Consider the following 14,433-nt stretch of genomic DNA (forward strand, 5'->3'; position numbering starts at 1 on the left):
CCGAGATCTTTCAGCCAGGAGGTAGAGAAGCCTGAAGGTGAACCTTAGCAATTTCACTCAAGAGGGCACACTTTAGAAACCACCATATATCCTACTGTGACCTCTGCGTGTATTGCAATTTTCTACTCTTTTGCTGAGGCAACAGTTAGCCTAACAAGAGTGTTTCCGAGGTGTATTTGCAGTTGAGTTGTGCTTCTGTATCTCCTAAAGAAATGGTCCAGGTCCTAAGCTACTGATGTTATCTCAGGCTTCTTAAAATTTCTTAACTTTCAGCCTTCCTTAGATTGAGATTTTTGTGGGCTGGGTGTGGTGGCTCACACCTGTAATCCCAGCACTTTGGGAGGCCAAGGCAGGCAGATCACTTGAGGTCAGGAGTTCAAAACCAGCCTGGCCAATATGGTGAAACCCTGTCTCTACTAAAAATTAAAAAAAAAAAAAAGCCAGGTGCTTTGGCTCGCGCCTGTAATTCCAACACTTTGGGAGGCTGAGGCAGCCAGATCACCTGAGGTGACGAGTTTGATACCAGCCTGGCCAACATGGTGAAACTCTGTCTCCGCTAAAAACAAAAAAATTAGCTGGGCGTAGTGGTGCACACCTGTAGTCCCAGCTACTTGGGAGGCTGAGGCAGAAGAATCGCTTGAACCCAGAGGAGATGGAGGTTGCAGTGAGTTGAGATTGCGCCACTGCACTCCAGTCTAGGTGACAGGGTAAGACTCTGTCTCGGGGGAAAAAAAAAAAAAAAAAAACAGATTTAGATTTTTGCTTTACAGTTCGGGAGATTCTCTCTCAGGAATAGGTGTTGCTACATTCTCCGAAGACAAGAAAACCCAGTGGGGTTGACAGAAAAAAACAGAAGGTCAAGGCACTTCATGATCTGATCTGATTTTCTCTTGGTAAAGGGTCTGTGAGCCCTCCACATAGACACCTAAGCAAGAGGATTCTAAGTAGCTCTATCACTTTTGATCTGGAAATTTGTATCCTTTTAAAAAATTTGTCTATACATACTCAACACACAGGTGCCCAATAAACACTGGCTGAATAAATATTTGGTTGAAAGCAAGGGAGCACCCTGGGACCCTGTGGACCCAGAAATGGACCTCTAGACCTCCCACCATGCTGACTTTTACCCAAGCCAGGCCATGCAATTCAGGGTATCTCTGCAGAGGATTCATCCATGCTCTGTGCTCATCTCCTCATATGGATGGGGTAAGCATCCAGATGCTCAGGCAAGCAAGCACAGGCTGCTAGGCAATGACAATGAAAAATCATGGACTGCTCAATGTTAACATGTTTTCTGAGAAAAACATGGTAGCCATGCCTAAGACCCTTAATTCAGCATTTAAAAAAAATGAATAGATCCAGAAGACACACCGATGGGATAGACAACTGGATGGATGTGTTCCAAATCCCCTGGACTTATACTTCTGGAGAGGCCTTTTTACATCAGTATATCTTTAGATATGAAAGAAAAGAAAAATCACTTCTATTTTATATTTTTGAGCCAAATTTAAATAAAGGCATTAAATATAGTTATTTATAAAATTTGAAAAAACACAGTATACATTTTAATCCCAAGGACAGGATCCCAACACCTAAAAGGCAGTCACAGGATTCCAAGAGGATGCCTTGGCTCAAAAGGTCTTTTAAAATGTCAAGTTGATTCTGGGCACCTGGCAAGAAATGGGAAAATGTTTTATGCCCTACAGAGGGAAGACTGCAAGATGTTCTCCCTAAGAGAGAAGATAGAGATGAGGTGACCAGTGGTGGCTTATGAAGACACACACAGCTGTGAGTGGTCATTGCCAAAGGTGGGCATGAAACAAGGGGAAATTGCAAAAAGGAAAGCAAAACAATGCCTTGTTCATTTTTCCCCATTTACTTATTTAATGTAATTTAGTGACAAGGCTGAACGAACGAACTTCAGACTGTCATGCTTCTTAGCACCTAGGAAATTATCACTGGAAGCAACTAAGTGACAAACACTGAGCTTCCAAGAAAGACCATATTCACTGAGCAAGGTCTTTCAAAGCTATATTTGTTATCCTTCATTTTTAGCTATTATTTAAAATATTAAGGAATGCCATAACAATGCTATAAATATAGTAAAGATTGGTAAATTATAGCCATCTGCTTTCATTTATAAGATTTTATTGGACCACAGTTGCACCCATTTGTTTACATACTATCTAGGGCTGCTTTCATGCTACAGTGGCAGATTTGAACAGCTACAACAGACACTGAGTGGTCTGCAGCACCTAAAATATTTACTATCTGACCTTTACAGAAAAAGTGTGTTGACCGTTGATTTTAAATACAGCATAGTAAGACTTAGCTACATAAAGCAGTTAATGCAATTAATAAAATCAGCCTATCAAATAGGAAATTACTATATTTTCTCTTATGTACTCTTTGACGAGAAATATCACTCAGCTGGCTAAGGATCAAAATTCTCCTTTATGGCATTTTGTCTGCTATTTAATCTGCCACCAATCAGCAAAATCATTATTAAAACCAAGATTATACTACCTCTAATCGTCCCTAAGCACCCCTGTACTCCTGTAACGTGAGCTGAAGGGACAGAGGAAGAATAACATTTCAAAGGAGAACACCTTTTTTGTTTGTTTTTTGTTTGTTTGTTTGTTTTGAGACAGAGTCTTGCTCTGTCGCCCAGGCTGGAGCGCAGTGGTGCTATCTCGGATCATTGCAACCTCCGCCTCCCGGGTTCACGCCATTCTCCTGCCTCAGCCTCCAGAGTAGCTGGGACTACAGACACCCGCCACCACACCCAGCTAATTTTGTTTTTGTATTTTTAGTAGAGACAGGGTTTCACCATGTTAGCCAGGATGGTCTCGATCTCTTGACCTCGTGATCCACCCGCCTCGGCCTCCCAAACTGCTGGGATTATAGGCGTGAGCCACCGAGCCCGGCCGAGAACACCATTAAATGAATAAATGAATGAACAACAAAGCACATTTGTGAAACTGGGATTGTAACCTCCTTCGCTTAAAAACAGTTGGTGTGGTCACGTTCTTCCTGCATTCCATGGCTATCCCTACTCCCGGTCAACTATCTCCCATGTATGTACATTTGGTCCAAAGGAGAAAAAAGCAAGAGTGTCTTTTTAACAATCCAATCCATCACAGTCACAGAGAGGGGAAGTTTAACTCATGGGGACACTGGTTATTTAGAATGTTCTCAGATACATCAAGACTAAGTCACTCTATTAAGATCATTTAGTCTACTTTGACCCTGTACTTCCAAAGTAACAGAGAAATGTGATCTTGAAAATCATAATAATCTTAATTCAGGGTTTACACTCAATTTCAGGGAAGGAAAATCTAAATTTCCAGAAATGGCCCAGAATTCTTTTTCTAATGAAATAGCGAGGCCAAGTCTTGAAAAATATTCTAATGGAATTAATAATGTAAAAGTAGAAGATGTACCAAATGGCTCGTTGAGATCTTTTCCACATTTAAATGTTCTTTAAAAAAAAAAAAAAAGTCAAAGGAAGCTGTATCATACCTACCACATATGTTCCGCACCATCTGGCCAGCCACTTTTCTCTACAGCCTATTCCCCAGACACCAACTCTTCAGATGTCCACCTTGGCAAATTCTTACAGATAATAACTGCATCTAAAACTTCCTCTGTACCATATTTATATAGCCAAGTTAGAAAATGTCAATACAAATTTCAAAATGCAATAATTTGCAGATTATCAGGAATAGTGTAACGTGTGCTATGCATCCCTTTGGGTTTTTAATCACACAAGTTGTATATTCTAGAGGAGTGCTTTTCTTCCTAAATGAAAAATGAGAGCCAAAAGCACATATATTTTGCTAAATTTAAAAAAACACATAAGAAATTGTATCTATTTGATCAAAAAGATTAAAATGGATGTGTTAATTTTTTAAGGAAGTCAATAATTTAAATTCATTTCTTACTTTGACTATATCCTGTAATTTATTTTAAATTACACATTGTTTCCCATTCACTATATTTTTCTTCCTGTGTGGTTAGGAATTTAATTCGATGCCTGTAATTTATTTCAGCAATGATTCATAGGAAGTTAACTAGCCTTACTATAATTGTTTCAGTAGAATTCAATTACCTACATGTAATGAAAATAATTTTCATAACAGATATATTTTCCCCCATAATAGAGCATACAAAGTTGTTATGATTCAATTGTTTTTCTACTCAGTGATTACCCACTCTCAGCAATTTCAGACGCATTTATTTTCACAAATGAAATGACATCAAGTAATACTCCACTGAAATCAATGGAAACCTACTCTCTATCTTTTTATTATTGGGTTCATGATCTATTTCTTTTGATTCTGTCTTATTCATTTCCTTTGCTTATTCCATGTCAGTGAATCTACTTACTCAATCTTCACACTTTAATGTTTTCAATTTAAAAACTGTCATTTGTAATAATTTGGCATTTCTTACATCCATCTAAGAAAATCTGCTTGTTTTCCTTAAAAATCCCTAAATATCTACTAAATACTTCTTGTGAATTTTGGTATCTGGTAGCATTCTGTGATAAAAACTTTGAGACTGAAAAAACACAAATGCTCTCCTTTTCTAAGGACATGGATTAATTTTGTCTAAAGTAGAAACAAAGTCATTCTGATTTAGTTTAAGGAAAGAGCCTTCTTTGTAGGAGTTAGTGAATCATAATAGCTGGGTTGTATTGTCCTGCTGAAACTCGCAGGAAAGATCCCAACTAGAAAAGCAAGGTCAATTCATAAAGCTAAGTTTAATTTACATTCTTAACAGACACTGCAATAATTATCCAAAGATATTAATTCACATGCTATTGGGTATTAGCCATTGGGCAATAATACCCCAAATTAAGAGAGAGGCATCGCTCCATTACCAACCATTGAAAACAGATGGGAGAGGAGAAACACAGGAAAAAATATATATGTGTGCCTTAAAAACTCTACGTAAAGTGATAAAATTTACAGGATTAAATTTAATGAATAAAATCCTTTGCTGAAAGGCTTCAAAGAAAAACACAAAAAACAGATCCACCAGCTCAAGAATTATATAACACATTCTATAAATAATTATGTCAAGTTAATTTCAACGGAAAAAGAATTTTTTAATAAACTTAAAATTAAATCTGAAGGAAGACTGATGTGACAATCACACAGAAACATTTGTGGCTATCATTTTATCCTATGTGTACCTTAATGATGATGGGTGAGCAAATTGGGAAACTACAAAGTGTCTTCTGTGGGCTTTGATTTTGTGTAGCCAGCATATGAACTTGTTCATCTAAATGCAGATTAGATAAGCCACCCTCCAGATTAACAATTATGGCGGGTCATATAACAATCAAAACCCCTCTTGCTGTAGATCAGGAAAAACAAATTCCCTGGCTCGTATTCTTATTCAAGCATGTACCGTACATGTCACACTAGCTTCTGGTAGTGTGATATTTTTGAATTATTTAACAAGCAGCTAGTGTTTATACATTTAAGTAATTTTTAAAGTTCCTTCAGAAATTATTTTTTGCTTCTAATTTTGTCTCTAAAATCACAACTAATGACTTTTCATATACAGGTCGTCAGGGATGTAGTAGCAACCTGTAGATCTGATATTAAATAAGATTTAATTGACATAAAATAATAGCAGTCCATAAGACTAAGTTATAAGATACACAGTTGTGTAGTAATGATTTTATATTGGTTATATGACCTTTGCTTCCTTTCAGAGAGAAATTTAAAAAAGGGATTTTTTTGCAAAGACCAAAACAGTTTTGTCTGCCATGGTCGAATACCGCATTAATAAAAATTAAAAGTATGTACTAAGTAAAATCATCATTTTAGGATAAAATTATGGAAGACTATAAACTGTGATAGGCTTCCTTGGGACAATGCTATTACATTATCATACCCCGACAACATGCAATCAACTTAGTCTCTAGTCATCATGGAAATGAATTTTTAAACTTTGATCTCACCTCTTCATCTTGATAAATATTCCCAAGAGTTTCTCTTATAGCTATTTGGTCATTGATGAAATTTTTCTTTTTTGAAAGACACACAAGAAAATACAGGCTGGGTTTTTGGTGGGGAGGTGTAGGTTTGATACAAGGATTGAAGTAAACAAACAATTTTAAAATTAAGGTGCTATGTACTTAATGCCACTGAATTGTATACTTAAAATGGTAAATGTTATGTGTATTGTGTCATACCTAAAAAATTAATTTAAAAAGTAAAATTGCTCTGTTTAGGATAAAATATTGTGTACCAATGAAATTTTACATAAAAATGAGCAAACTTTACCCCAGCATACCGTGAAGCTGAAGTACATGTAATTGCCATTTTTGTAGGTTTAAAATGGTTGACTATCAGTAATTTCATATGCCTATATCTTTATAGATAAAACGAAGTTTTGTCCCCATACTGGAGAATTACTCTTTAGTGACTATCAGTGGACACAAGGGCTATGAGAAATAACCTTAGCATGATGGCTTTTTATATTAGAGCCACTGCAGTTATAGAATATGTTTTTGTGCATTTATGACAGTCTATGACTTTGAGTGAGGGAGATAGGTTAATTTACAATGCAGTGAGATCTATTAACCTAACAGTGGCTGAGCTGATTCTATGGGACATCAAACTTGAAATCAGTCATTATTCAGAAAAAACAGATTAATTTTAGTTTCTACTTTCTGCCATTTTCTTACTGCAAAAACACTTTATTCCTCCAAAAAGCCATTCTGTATGAAAATTGTGGTACGTTCTAAGATTCCCTTTAAGAAATAGGACCTTTATCAATTTTCTTCCCCCCAATCTCCAAGTCATAATTAGCAGAAGATCCCCCGCCCTGCCTTTCCATCAGCACTGGGTGACAGAGCTGATGTCCCCTCTCTGAAGCTCCAACTGAAAATGATTATTACATGTCGTAGTCAGGGCCTGATACAAGAAAGAGCAATCATATTAGAATAAGAAAATCAGAGAATGCCCAAATCACTACAGCATTAGCGGAACCAAAGCAGAATTAACATGCATGCCCCTCCAGTTCCTCCTCAGCATTAGCAGAAAACTACACATTCCATGTTCCTGGAATATAACATGCAGGACACAGGACTTAAGTTATGATTAATTATATTAATAAAAAAAAGACAGTTTCCCCAATGCATCTGCCCAAGGTGACAAACTACAGACATCCCTCTATGAAATATCACGTCGGTAGAAAGGTTTGGAACAGGAATGGATTGAAGAAAGGCTGCTCTATTAATTTAGCATCAGCCCACAGGAAAAAAAATCAACCCTGAAAGCAAGACCATGCCATAGGGATTGTCTCAGAGCCATTTTAAAAGAGAGACAAAACCGGGCTAACCCTTTTTAAGCACCCCCCAGTGAAAAGCTTTAAACAGGCTATTGTCAGAGCGCTGGGTACCTTTTCTCTCTTGGCTTTGTTCAGTATTTTCCTCGGCTGCAGTTTCCATGGCTGGCTTCATACCATCCACCAAAAATGCTTTTCCCCCTGTTCCCCCCAACACACACTTGTTTTTCCTCCTCTTCCTTTTCTTTTGGACTCCCCTCCGTCTCTTATTTACGCCCGTCTGATTGAGAAGCTCTGTTCTTCACTACAGTAGATTACAGTCCCTTCCAAGATGCAAAAGTCTTGTCAGCGTCAATTTCGCTCTGCCTACTGGTCCATAAAGACAGCTGCCAAGGGGCAGGCAGCCATACGTCACCGAGGATCCCAGTTAGAAAACAGCCTTTCGGCGCCCGGCAGTGCCTACAGTCTCAATGCGGCTTGGCGGGGTGTGGGGGCGAGGTTGTGGGGCGGGGAAGGACCTGCTCCCCACTGGGCTCACTGGGCTCTTCCTCCTTGCTCTCTTTCTTAAGATCTCAATCTCGAGCTCTCTCTCTCTTTCTCCCCACCTCGTTTCTTCTAGCCAAGTACACCCAATGAATGCTAATTAATTCTCCCAGGAAAAAATAGATTGGTGACATCAGAGGAGGGGATGTGAAGGAGAAAGAAAAGAGCCCCCTCCCACCACGTGACTTTGTTGGTCGACAGCAATATATGTTGTCTCTAAGGAGACTGCATGTCTTTGCATAGGCATGACACTTTCTTTCCTGTGTGACCCCTTTATGATGTATCAGTTTATTTCAGTTACCCCTCGACCCTGGCAAAGCATGTTCAAAGGACGTGCCCACAGTCTCTATTTACTTTCTTAAATATTTGTCTTTCATGCAATTTCTAGGTAAGTACATTGCTTTTAAAAATATAAATTAAAGAGGGGAGAAAAATACATTAGAGGGAAGAAAACTCAAACATGGATTTAACGACAGCAATGTAGCAATTTGGTATTAGAACCCACTCCCTTGTCTATAGTTAATATATATGATAGTAAGAGAAACTCAAGCCTAATTTGTAAAAATGCACCCTTCCTTATTTAAAAATAAGCATAACATGTTCACAAGTATATCTAGCTGACATTTTGGTAGTTTCTTGGAATGAAAATCAAAATAGTTTTTTAATTGGATATGGTTATTTCTATATGGAGTTTTACTCATTAGAATTCCTCACTCCAAATCAAAGGAGTGTTTTCAAGAGCTCTCTAAATATTCAACATCAAGGCTAGTACACCAATGATTTTCCTTCTTACATACCCAGATACCATGAGGCCGACATTCTCAATCCATACCAACATATAAGCCTTTATCATGATTATGAGCCATATGTTTCCAAGCATCACTAATTTCTGCACCATTTTTTATGCATTTGGCTGACCAATTGACCTTCACTGTCCCTATAAAAAATTAGAGAGACTCAAGTCAAATACAGGGATGACCACTGATAGGATTCCCAGATCATGAATCGTCTGCTAGTTGGTTGGGCTTAACACTTACCTTGGAAGCAAACATAAAGACAAGTTGGAGACCACCCTCTCCTAAAATCACTCTCCTAAATTTTGATGGTTTCTTGCTCAACTCCTTAAAATAAAAGTATAAGGTACTGAATCAAAATCTTCTAACAACCTGATCTTTTAATACCTTGGCTTTAGATAATCCCTCAAACCTTCTAGATGTGTTACACTCGAGAAGATTTTGAAAACCAGTTCAGTTTGTTTCAACATTTAATTTTACATCTTGCTTTTTTCCCTTTACCCATTGTCTTAGAAGACCATGCCCATAATCAAATACGTACTCCCTCAAATTAAGGCCCCAGCCAATTTTATTGTCTCCTGGTCAGGGAATTGAGAAGTATGGCAGCCTAAAACCACAGACTTTAGAAAAAAGATTCGTTTGTGATATAATTATTTCCATGGGAAAACCCTATGGTGTGTCCTGATAGGACAGTCTTAGACATTTTTTGCAAAGACTAGGTCCACTCAAATAGAAAGGTGGCAACTGTTGGTATGTAACAGGCTTGTTCTCCCAGCAGTTCAAATGAGAATTAAAACCAAAACAAAATTCAGTTCAGCACAAAAGAAGACACTGTGATTGGTTTTTAAAGTGTCCAGCGAAGTCATTTGATTATAGAACTGGCAGAGTCTAATAATTTTTTGGCTGTTGCTTAAGAATATTATTTTAATAGTGAAGCTGGTGAAAAGGCAGAATATTAAAGACATTCTTAAGAACTCTAGTTCTATATCGAGATCAAAACGATTAGACAAAATATTCACACATCCTCCAGTTGATACCTGCATCTACTTTCCCCCTGAAAAACCACATGTAAATGAATAATTCATCACTTTTGCCCATTCACAACTTCATTATTTTCTTTTCACTAGGATAAGGTATTACAATTCTAGAAATTACCATTATATCACTTTATAACAGCCTTAAGATCTCACTAATGTTTATAATAAACCATTTGAACAGCAATTGTCAAGAGGAAGAGAGAAAAGAGTATTGTTTATTACATTTCTGAGATATGCATCCATTTTTGGCCAGAAAAGTTCTATATGTAGAATGAGTAGGATGGAAAATGTCTTCCAGAGCTGAAAATATTTCTTTGAGCCCCATGCTCTAAGGCAGTCTGGTTGAAGGTAAGAACACTTCTGAAAGTCAAAACAGGAATACAAAATACTGAACAAAACAGATGTATTAGAATGAACATATGAAATTGCTGATATTGACCAAGAACAGCAGTTTCACGTGGTTTGACTTACATGTTTGTAAGTCTTCTGTATAATTGCAGCCAGCTCCGTAAACATGCACAAAATAACCTCCCTAGTGCCAACATCTACAAGCAGCACAGACATGCACAAGTGACAGTGCCTGTCTCCAGGTAACCCATGGCTAATGGGACACAAAACTCTTCTAAAACAGGGTGCTCCTGCCTGCTACAAGCACTATGGTATCACAACAAAGAAAATGGGTGGAGGGGGAAGAGAATTTGAAAAAAGCTTTGCAGAGTTGAGTTGGCTACTGCAGTAATGCTTAGAAACCTGCTGGGTAGGGTAGGGAAGGGAAAGGTAGGGAAGAGGAAGGGAAAGCGTTCTAGGAAAAATTGAAGGGCATATGAGAGGAAAAAGAGGGTACTGTCAAAGGGTCAGGAAGTGATTTTTCTGACAGAGGGACTGATGGGAAATGGCTAAGCCAGTAGGTTGGAAACCAGGTAGGTTGAACACCTTGCTAGCCCTGGAGTGGGTAGAGATAGAAGGCTCAAGAGCAGAGCTGATCATGCTTTACAAAGGTCATTCTATTGGTAATGTGGAAGACAGGGTGGGTGCAGTATGATGAGACTAGAGTCTCCTCTAGCAAACTAGTCAGGAGTCTCCTGAAACAGTACAAGCAAGAGACAGTGTGAACCTGAACTATGGCATGGGGAGAAAGTGAGGGCCCAGACACCATTGGATTGGATCTGTATGAGTAGGGGTGGAGGAGGATTTCAAGGGGAGGCTAGAGTTTCTAGCTTGGGTGAATGAGGAGATGGTCATGCTGGGAACCAATATGGGGAACCAAAGAGAAGGAAGAAGTTTGGTAGGGGAGATTAGCAAGTGTGGTTGAAGGTGCTCTCAGGACATCCTGCAGGGACTAAGAGGCATTCAGGAATATGACTCCAGAGGAGAGCGGCTGGCCAGAGAACAGCATCTGGAGTCTTCAGTGTGGAGGCAGCCTTGGGAGTACAATAAGTCCAGTTCTGCTCAAATGCCATCTTCTCAGAGGACTCTCCCTGACTCTTGTCTAAAATAGCAGCCCTGACATTCCTGGTCCCCTTAACCTGGATTTGAGTTTCATCATAGCTTTAACCACGACTCAACACTGTTATTCACTTATTTGTTCATTACTTCCCATCCTCCTAGAATACAGGTTCCTTAAAGGCAGAAATTGTTGTCTTATTCTCCACTGTATTACCAGCTCTTGGAATACTTCTGGGCACATAGTGGGTCCTCAACAAAATATATTTTAAATGAATGTTAAACAACCAGGGAGATACAGATTTCAAGTATGCCAAGATTAGAGCTTAGGGTACACTACCTTTTAAATGTAAAGGTAAAGGAAAAACTTTAAAAAGAGGGTAAAAGAAACTAAGAAGGACAAATTAGAAAACGAGGGAAATAAGACTAAAGTGGAATCATGAAATTAGAGAAAGGTTCTGTGAAGGGCATCAAGTTAACAATGTAACATAGTGTCAAATACCATAAAAGGAGGAAAAAGGATAAGGACTGGCAACCAGAAAGGAGCTTTTACCACCAAATAGCCTTTGGAACTTCTGTGAGAAGGCTGAATGATGGGGAAGGATACAACACTTCCCAGTCTCTTTCACAATCACCCTCAAAATAGGAGGCTCCCACGGTCCAGTTGACAAGTTAAACTCATACACAGGGTTTTGGCTGATGCCTGTACATCTTGGCCCTGTTTTTAACCTGGCAAGATCATATTGGATTTTTCTTCTGCGATCTATTACATTAATGATCTTCCCAGATTTGTTGTGTTTCGAAGTATAGTAAATATGCTTTATATGTCTGGGATTCAAATCATTGATAGAAATGTTGAATACAAGAAGACCAAGGTGAGGGAATCCCATGTAGACCTCTATGGACATTATCCTGGTCAGTTGGCTGGTTCATTCTTTCATTTGTTTGTTCATTCATTCATTTATTCATCCAAGATTCATTAAGCACCTATTATAGGCCAGAAATCGATCACCATTCTTTTTTTTTTTTTTTCTTTTTTGAGACAGAGTTTTGATCTTGCTGCCCAGGCTGGAGTGCAATGGTGCGATCTCAGCTCACCGCAACCTCCACCTCCCGGGTTCAAGCGATTCTCCTGCCTCAGCCTCCCAAGTAGCTGGGACTACAGGCATGCACCACCACCCCAGCTAATTTTGTACTTTTAGTAGAGACGGGGTTTCTCCATATTGGTCAGGCCGGTCTTGAGCTCCTGACCTCAGGTGATCCGCCTGCCTCAGCCTCCCAAAGTGCTGGGATTACAGGCATGAGCCACCGTGCCTGGCCCGAATCACTATTTTATGCTAATATGACTATGACTGTTCAGCTAACCGAGAATTCATTAAGTTGCATAATGGTCTACTGACATATCCTTATCCTAGTCACATAGCTAGCAAAGACTTTGTCAAATGCCTACTTCTTTCAACTTTCTAGGATGATATTTTAGGTTTCTTCTGACTTTTGAAGGACTCCTCAGTGGGGAGTCATTAATCAGAAGGAGGGATGTTTCCACATTCTAACTACTAATTCCTCTGCAATTTTGTGTTTCGTGGAACATTTAAGCAACATGAAATACCCTGGCATAATCCTTCCTCATTGCCCCTCAAAGGAAATCAATAACCAGAACAAGCTCACACCTCCCTGAACAAATTTTATTTCTCTTTTTCTCTTCAAGCCCCATTACACAGCAATTTTTCTTTTTTCTAAATTGTAAATATATTGTGCTTAAAATAATTTTGTGTTAAGTGACTCCTATTTTTTTTTTCTTTTTTTGAGACAGAGTCTTGCTCTGTTGCCCAGGCTGGAGTACAGTGGTGCAATCTTGGCTCACTGTAACCTCTGCCTCCCAGGTTCAAGTGATTCTCCTGCTTCAACCTCCCCAGTAGCTGGGACTACAGGCATATGCCACCTCGCCCAGCTAATTTTTGTGTGTGTATTTTTAGTAGAGGTGGGGTTTCACCATATTGGCCAGGCTGGTCTCAAACTCCGGACCTCAGGTGATCTGCCCACCTTGGCCTCCCAAAGTACTGGCATTACAGACGTGAGCCACCACGCCTGGCCTTGTGACTCCTATTTTCACATTGCTCCCCATGACAAAATCAAAGATGTGTTCTGGTAGCAAATACATGGGCCCTCTTTCTACTTGGAGAAAACAGAATGATAAATACAGCAAGAATTCTTAAATAGTACAGACAGAAAAGATACTTTTTACATAAAGCAGCAATAATATTCAACATATTAATAATTCTGTGATGTTAAAAATGCTGCATACATTTAAAAACACAGAAACTGGACACATAGCATGGAGCCAGGAATTTCCAAATGTGATTTAGAATGTGATTGTCTAGATTTGGGTCCTTTCCATAATCAGACTTTCCCAAAGCTTTATCAATTTGGCAAAGACTTTGTCCTGCATTACCAGAATTAAATTTCTCATTTTTCATCCAATGTGGGTTTTTTAAAAAAATATCTTTTGATCCCTCACTCTTTTTAGTTTTTTTCTTCATGTATTTTCTGAGTACCTCTTGTATATTTGCTATACTTTCCTTTATAGGAAATGACACTGCATAAAGCTAAGAGTTGAAAAGACAAATCAAACTGGTTGGTATATAGGAAAACACTTATAAACGGTAAAGCTCCGGGAACTATAAGCCATCATTGCCAGTGTTTCTCTTTAATGGTAGAGGTGGAGCCCAGGCACGTCACTGTCATGAAACTGGCTAACATCGATGACAATGAGCACACACGGAACCTCTGTTAGCCAATCTCTTCTCAACTTAATCACTTGTTTATTTAACAACTGTCAGTGTCCTCATTAGGAGCCTCAGGAGCCACCAAAACAGTGATTGTTGAGTTTGGCAAAAGCCAACTTGAGCTGTAATGACCCTCTGTCTCCTGACAAAAACATTCCACTGATTGTTTAAAAAAAAAAAAAAAAAGAGTCCTGATCCGTTGCCCAGGCTGGAGTGCAGTGGTGTGATCTCGGCTCACTGCAACCTCTGCCTCTCGAGTTCAAGCAATTCTCCTGCCATAGCCTCCCGAGTAGCTGGGACTACAGGCGTGTGCCACCATGCCCAGCTATTTTTTGTATTTTTAGTAGAGAAGGGGTTTTGCCATGTTGGCCAGGCTGGTCTCGAACTCCTGACCTCAAGTGATCCACCCACCTCAGTCTCCCAAAGTGCTGGGATTACAGGCATAAGCCACCGCACCCGGCCTCCACTGAACCTCATTTTCAAAAGGAGAGCAAGGAATAAAAGTTTGGCACCAGCAGGCTG

The 14,433-nt window shown here is 39.1% G+C and overlaps 1 protein-coding gene across 12 annotated transcripts in view; it reads right to left on the reverse strand.

The window, feature by feature from the left end:
• Positions 1 to 14,433, reverse strand: part of GPM6B (glycoprotein M6B) — a 170,431-nt gene that overhangs the window by 39,541 nt on the left and 116,457 nt on the right. For 6 of the 12 annotated variants that reach the window (XR_012430390.1, XR_006695561.3, XM_005592998.5 and 3 more), the window contains exon 1: positions 7,423 to 7,838. The exons of the other annotated variants lie outside the window; for them this stretch is intronic. Coding sequence is in view for 4 of the 6 variants with exons in the window: in XM_005592998.5 (XP_005593055.1) it covers positions 7,423 to 7,483 (61 nt within the window). In the remaining 2 variants the exon portion in view is untranslated. Of the gene's footprint in view, positions 1 to 7,422; positions 7,839 to 14,433 lie in introns of those variants that run through there. 12 annotated transcript variants of the gene reach the window in all.

Source organism: Macaca fascicularis, chromosome X (genome assembly GCF_037993035.2).
Source record: "Macaca fascicularis isolate 582-1 chromosome X, T2T-MFA8v1.1".
Classification (NCBI taxonomy): Eukaryota; Metazoa; Chordata; class Mammalia; order Primates; family Cercopithecidae; genus Macaca; species Macaca fascicularis.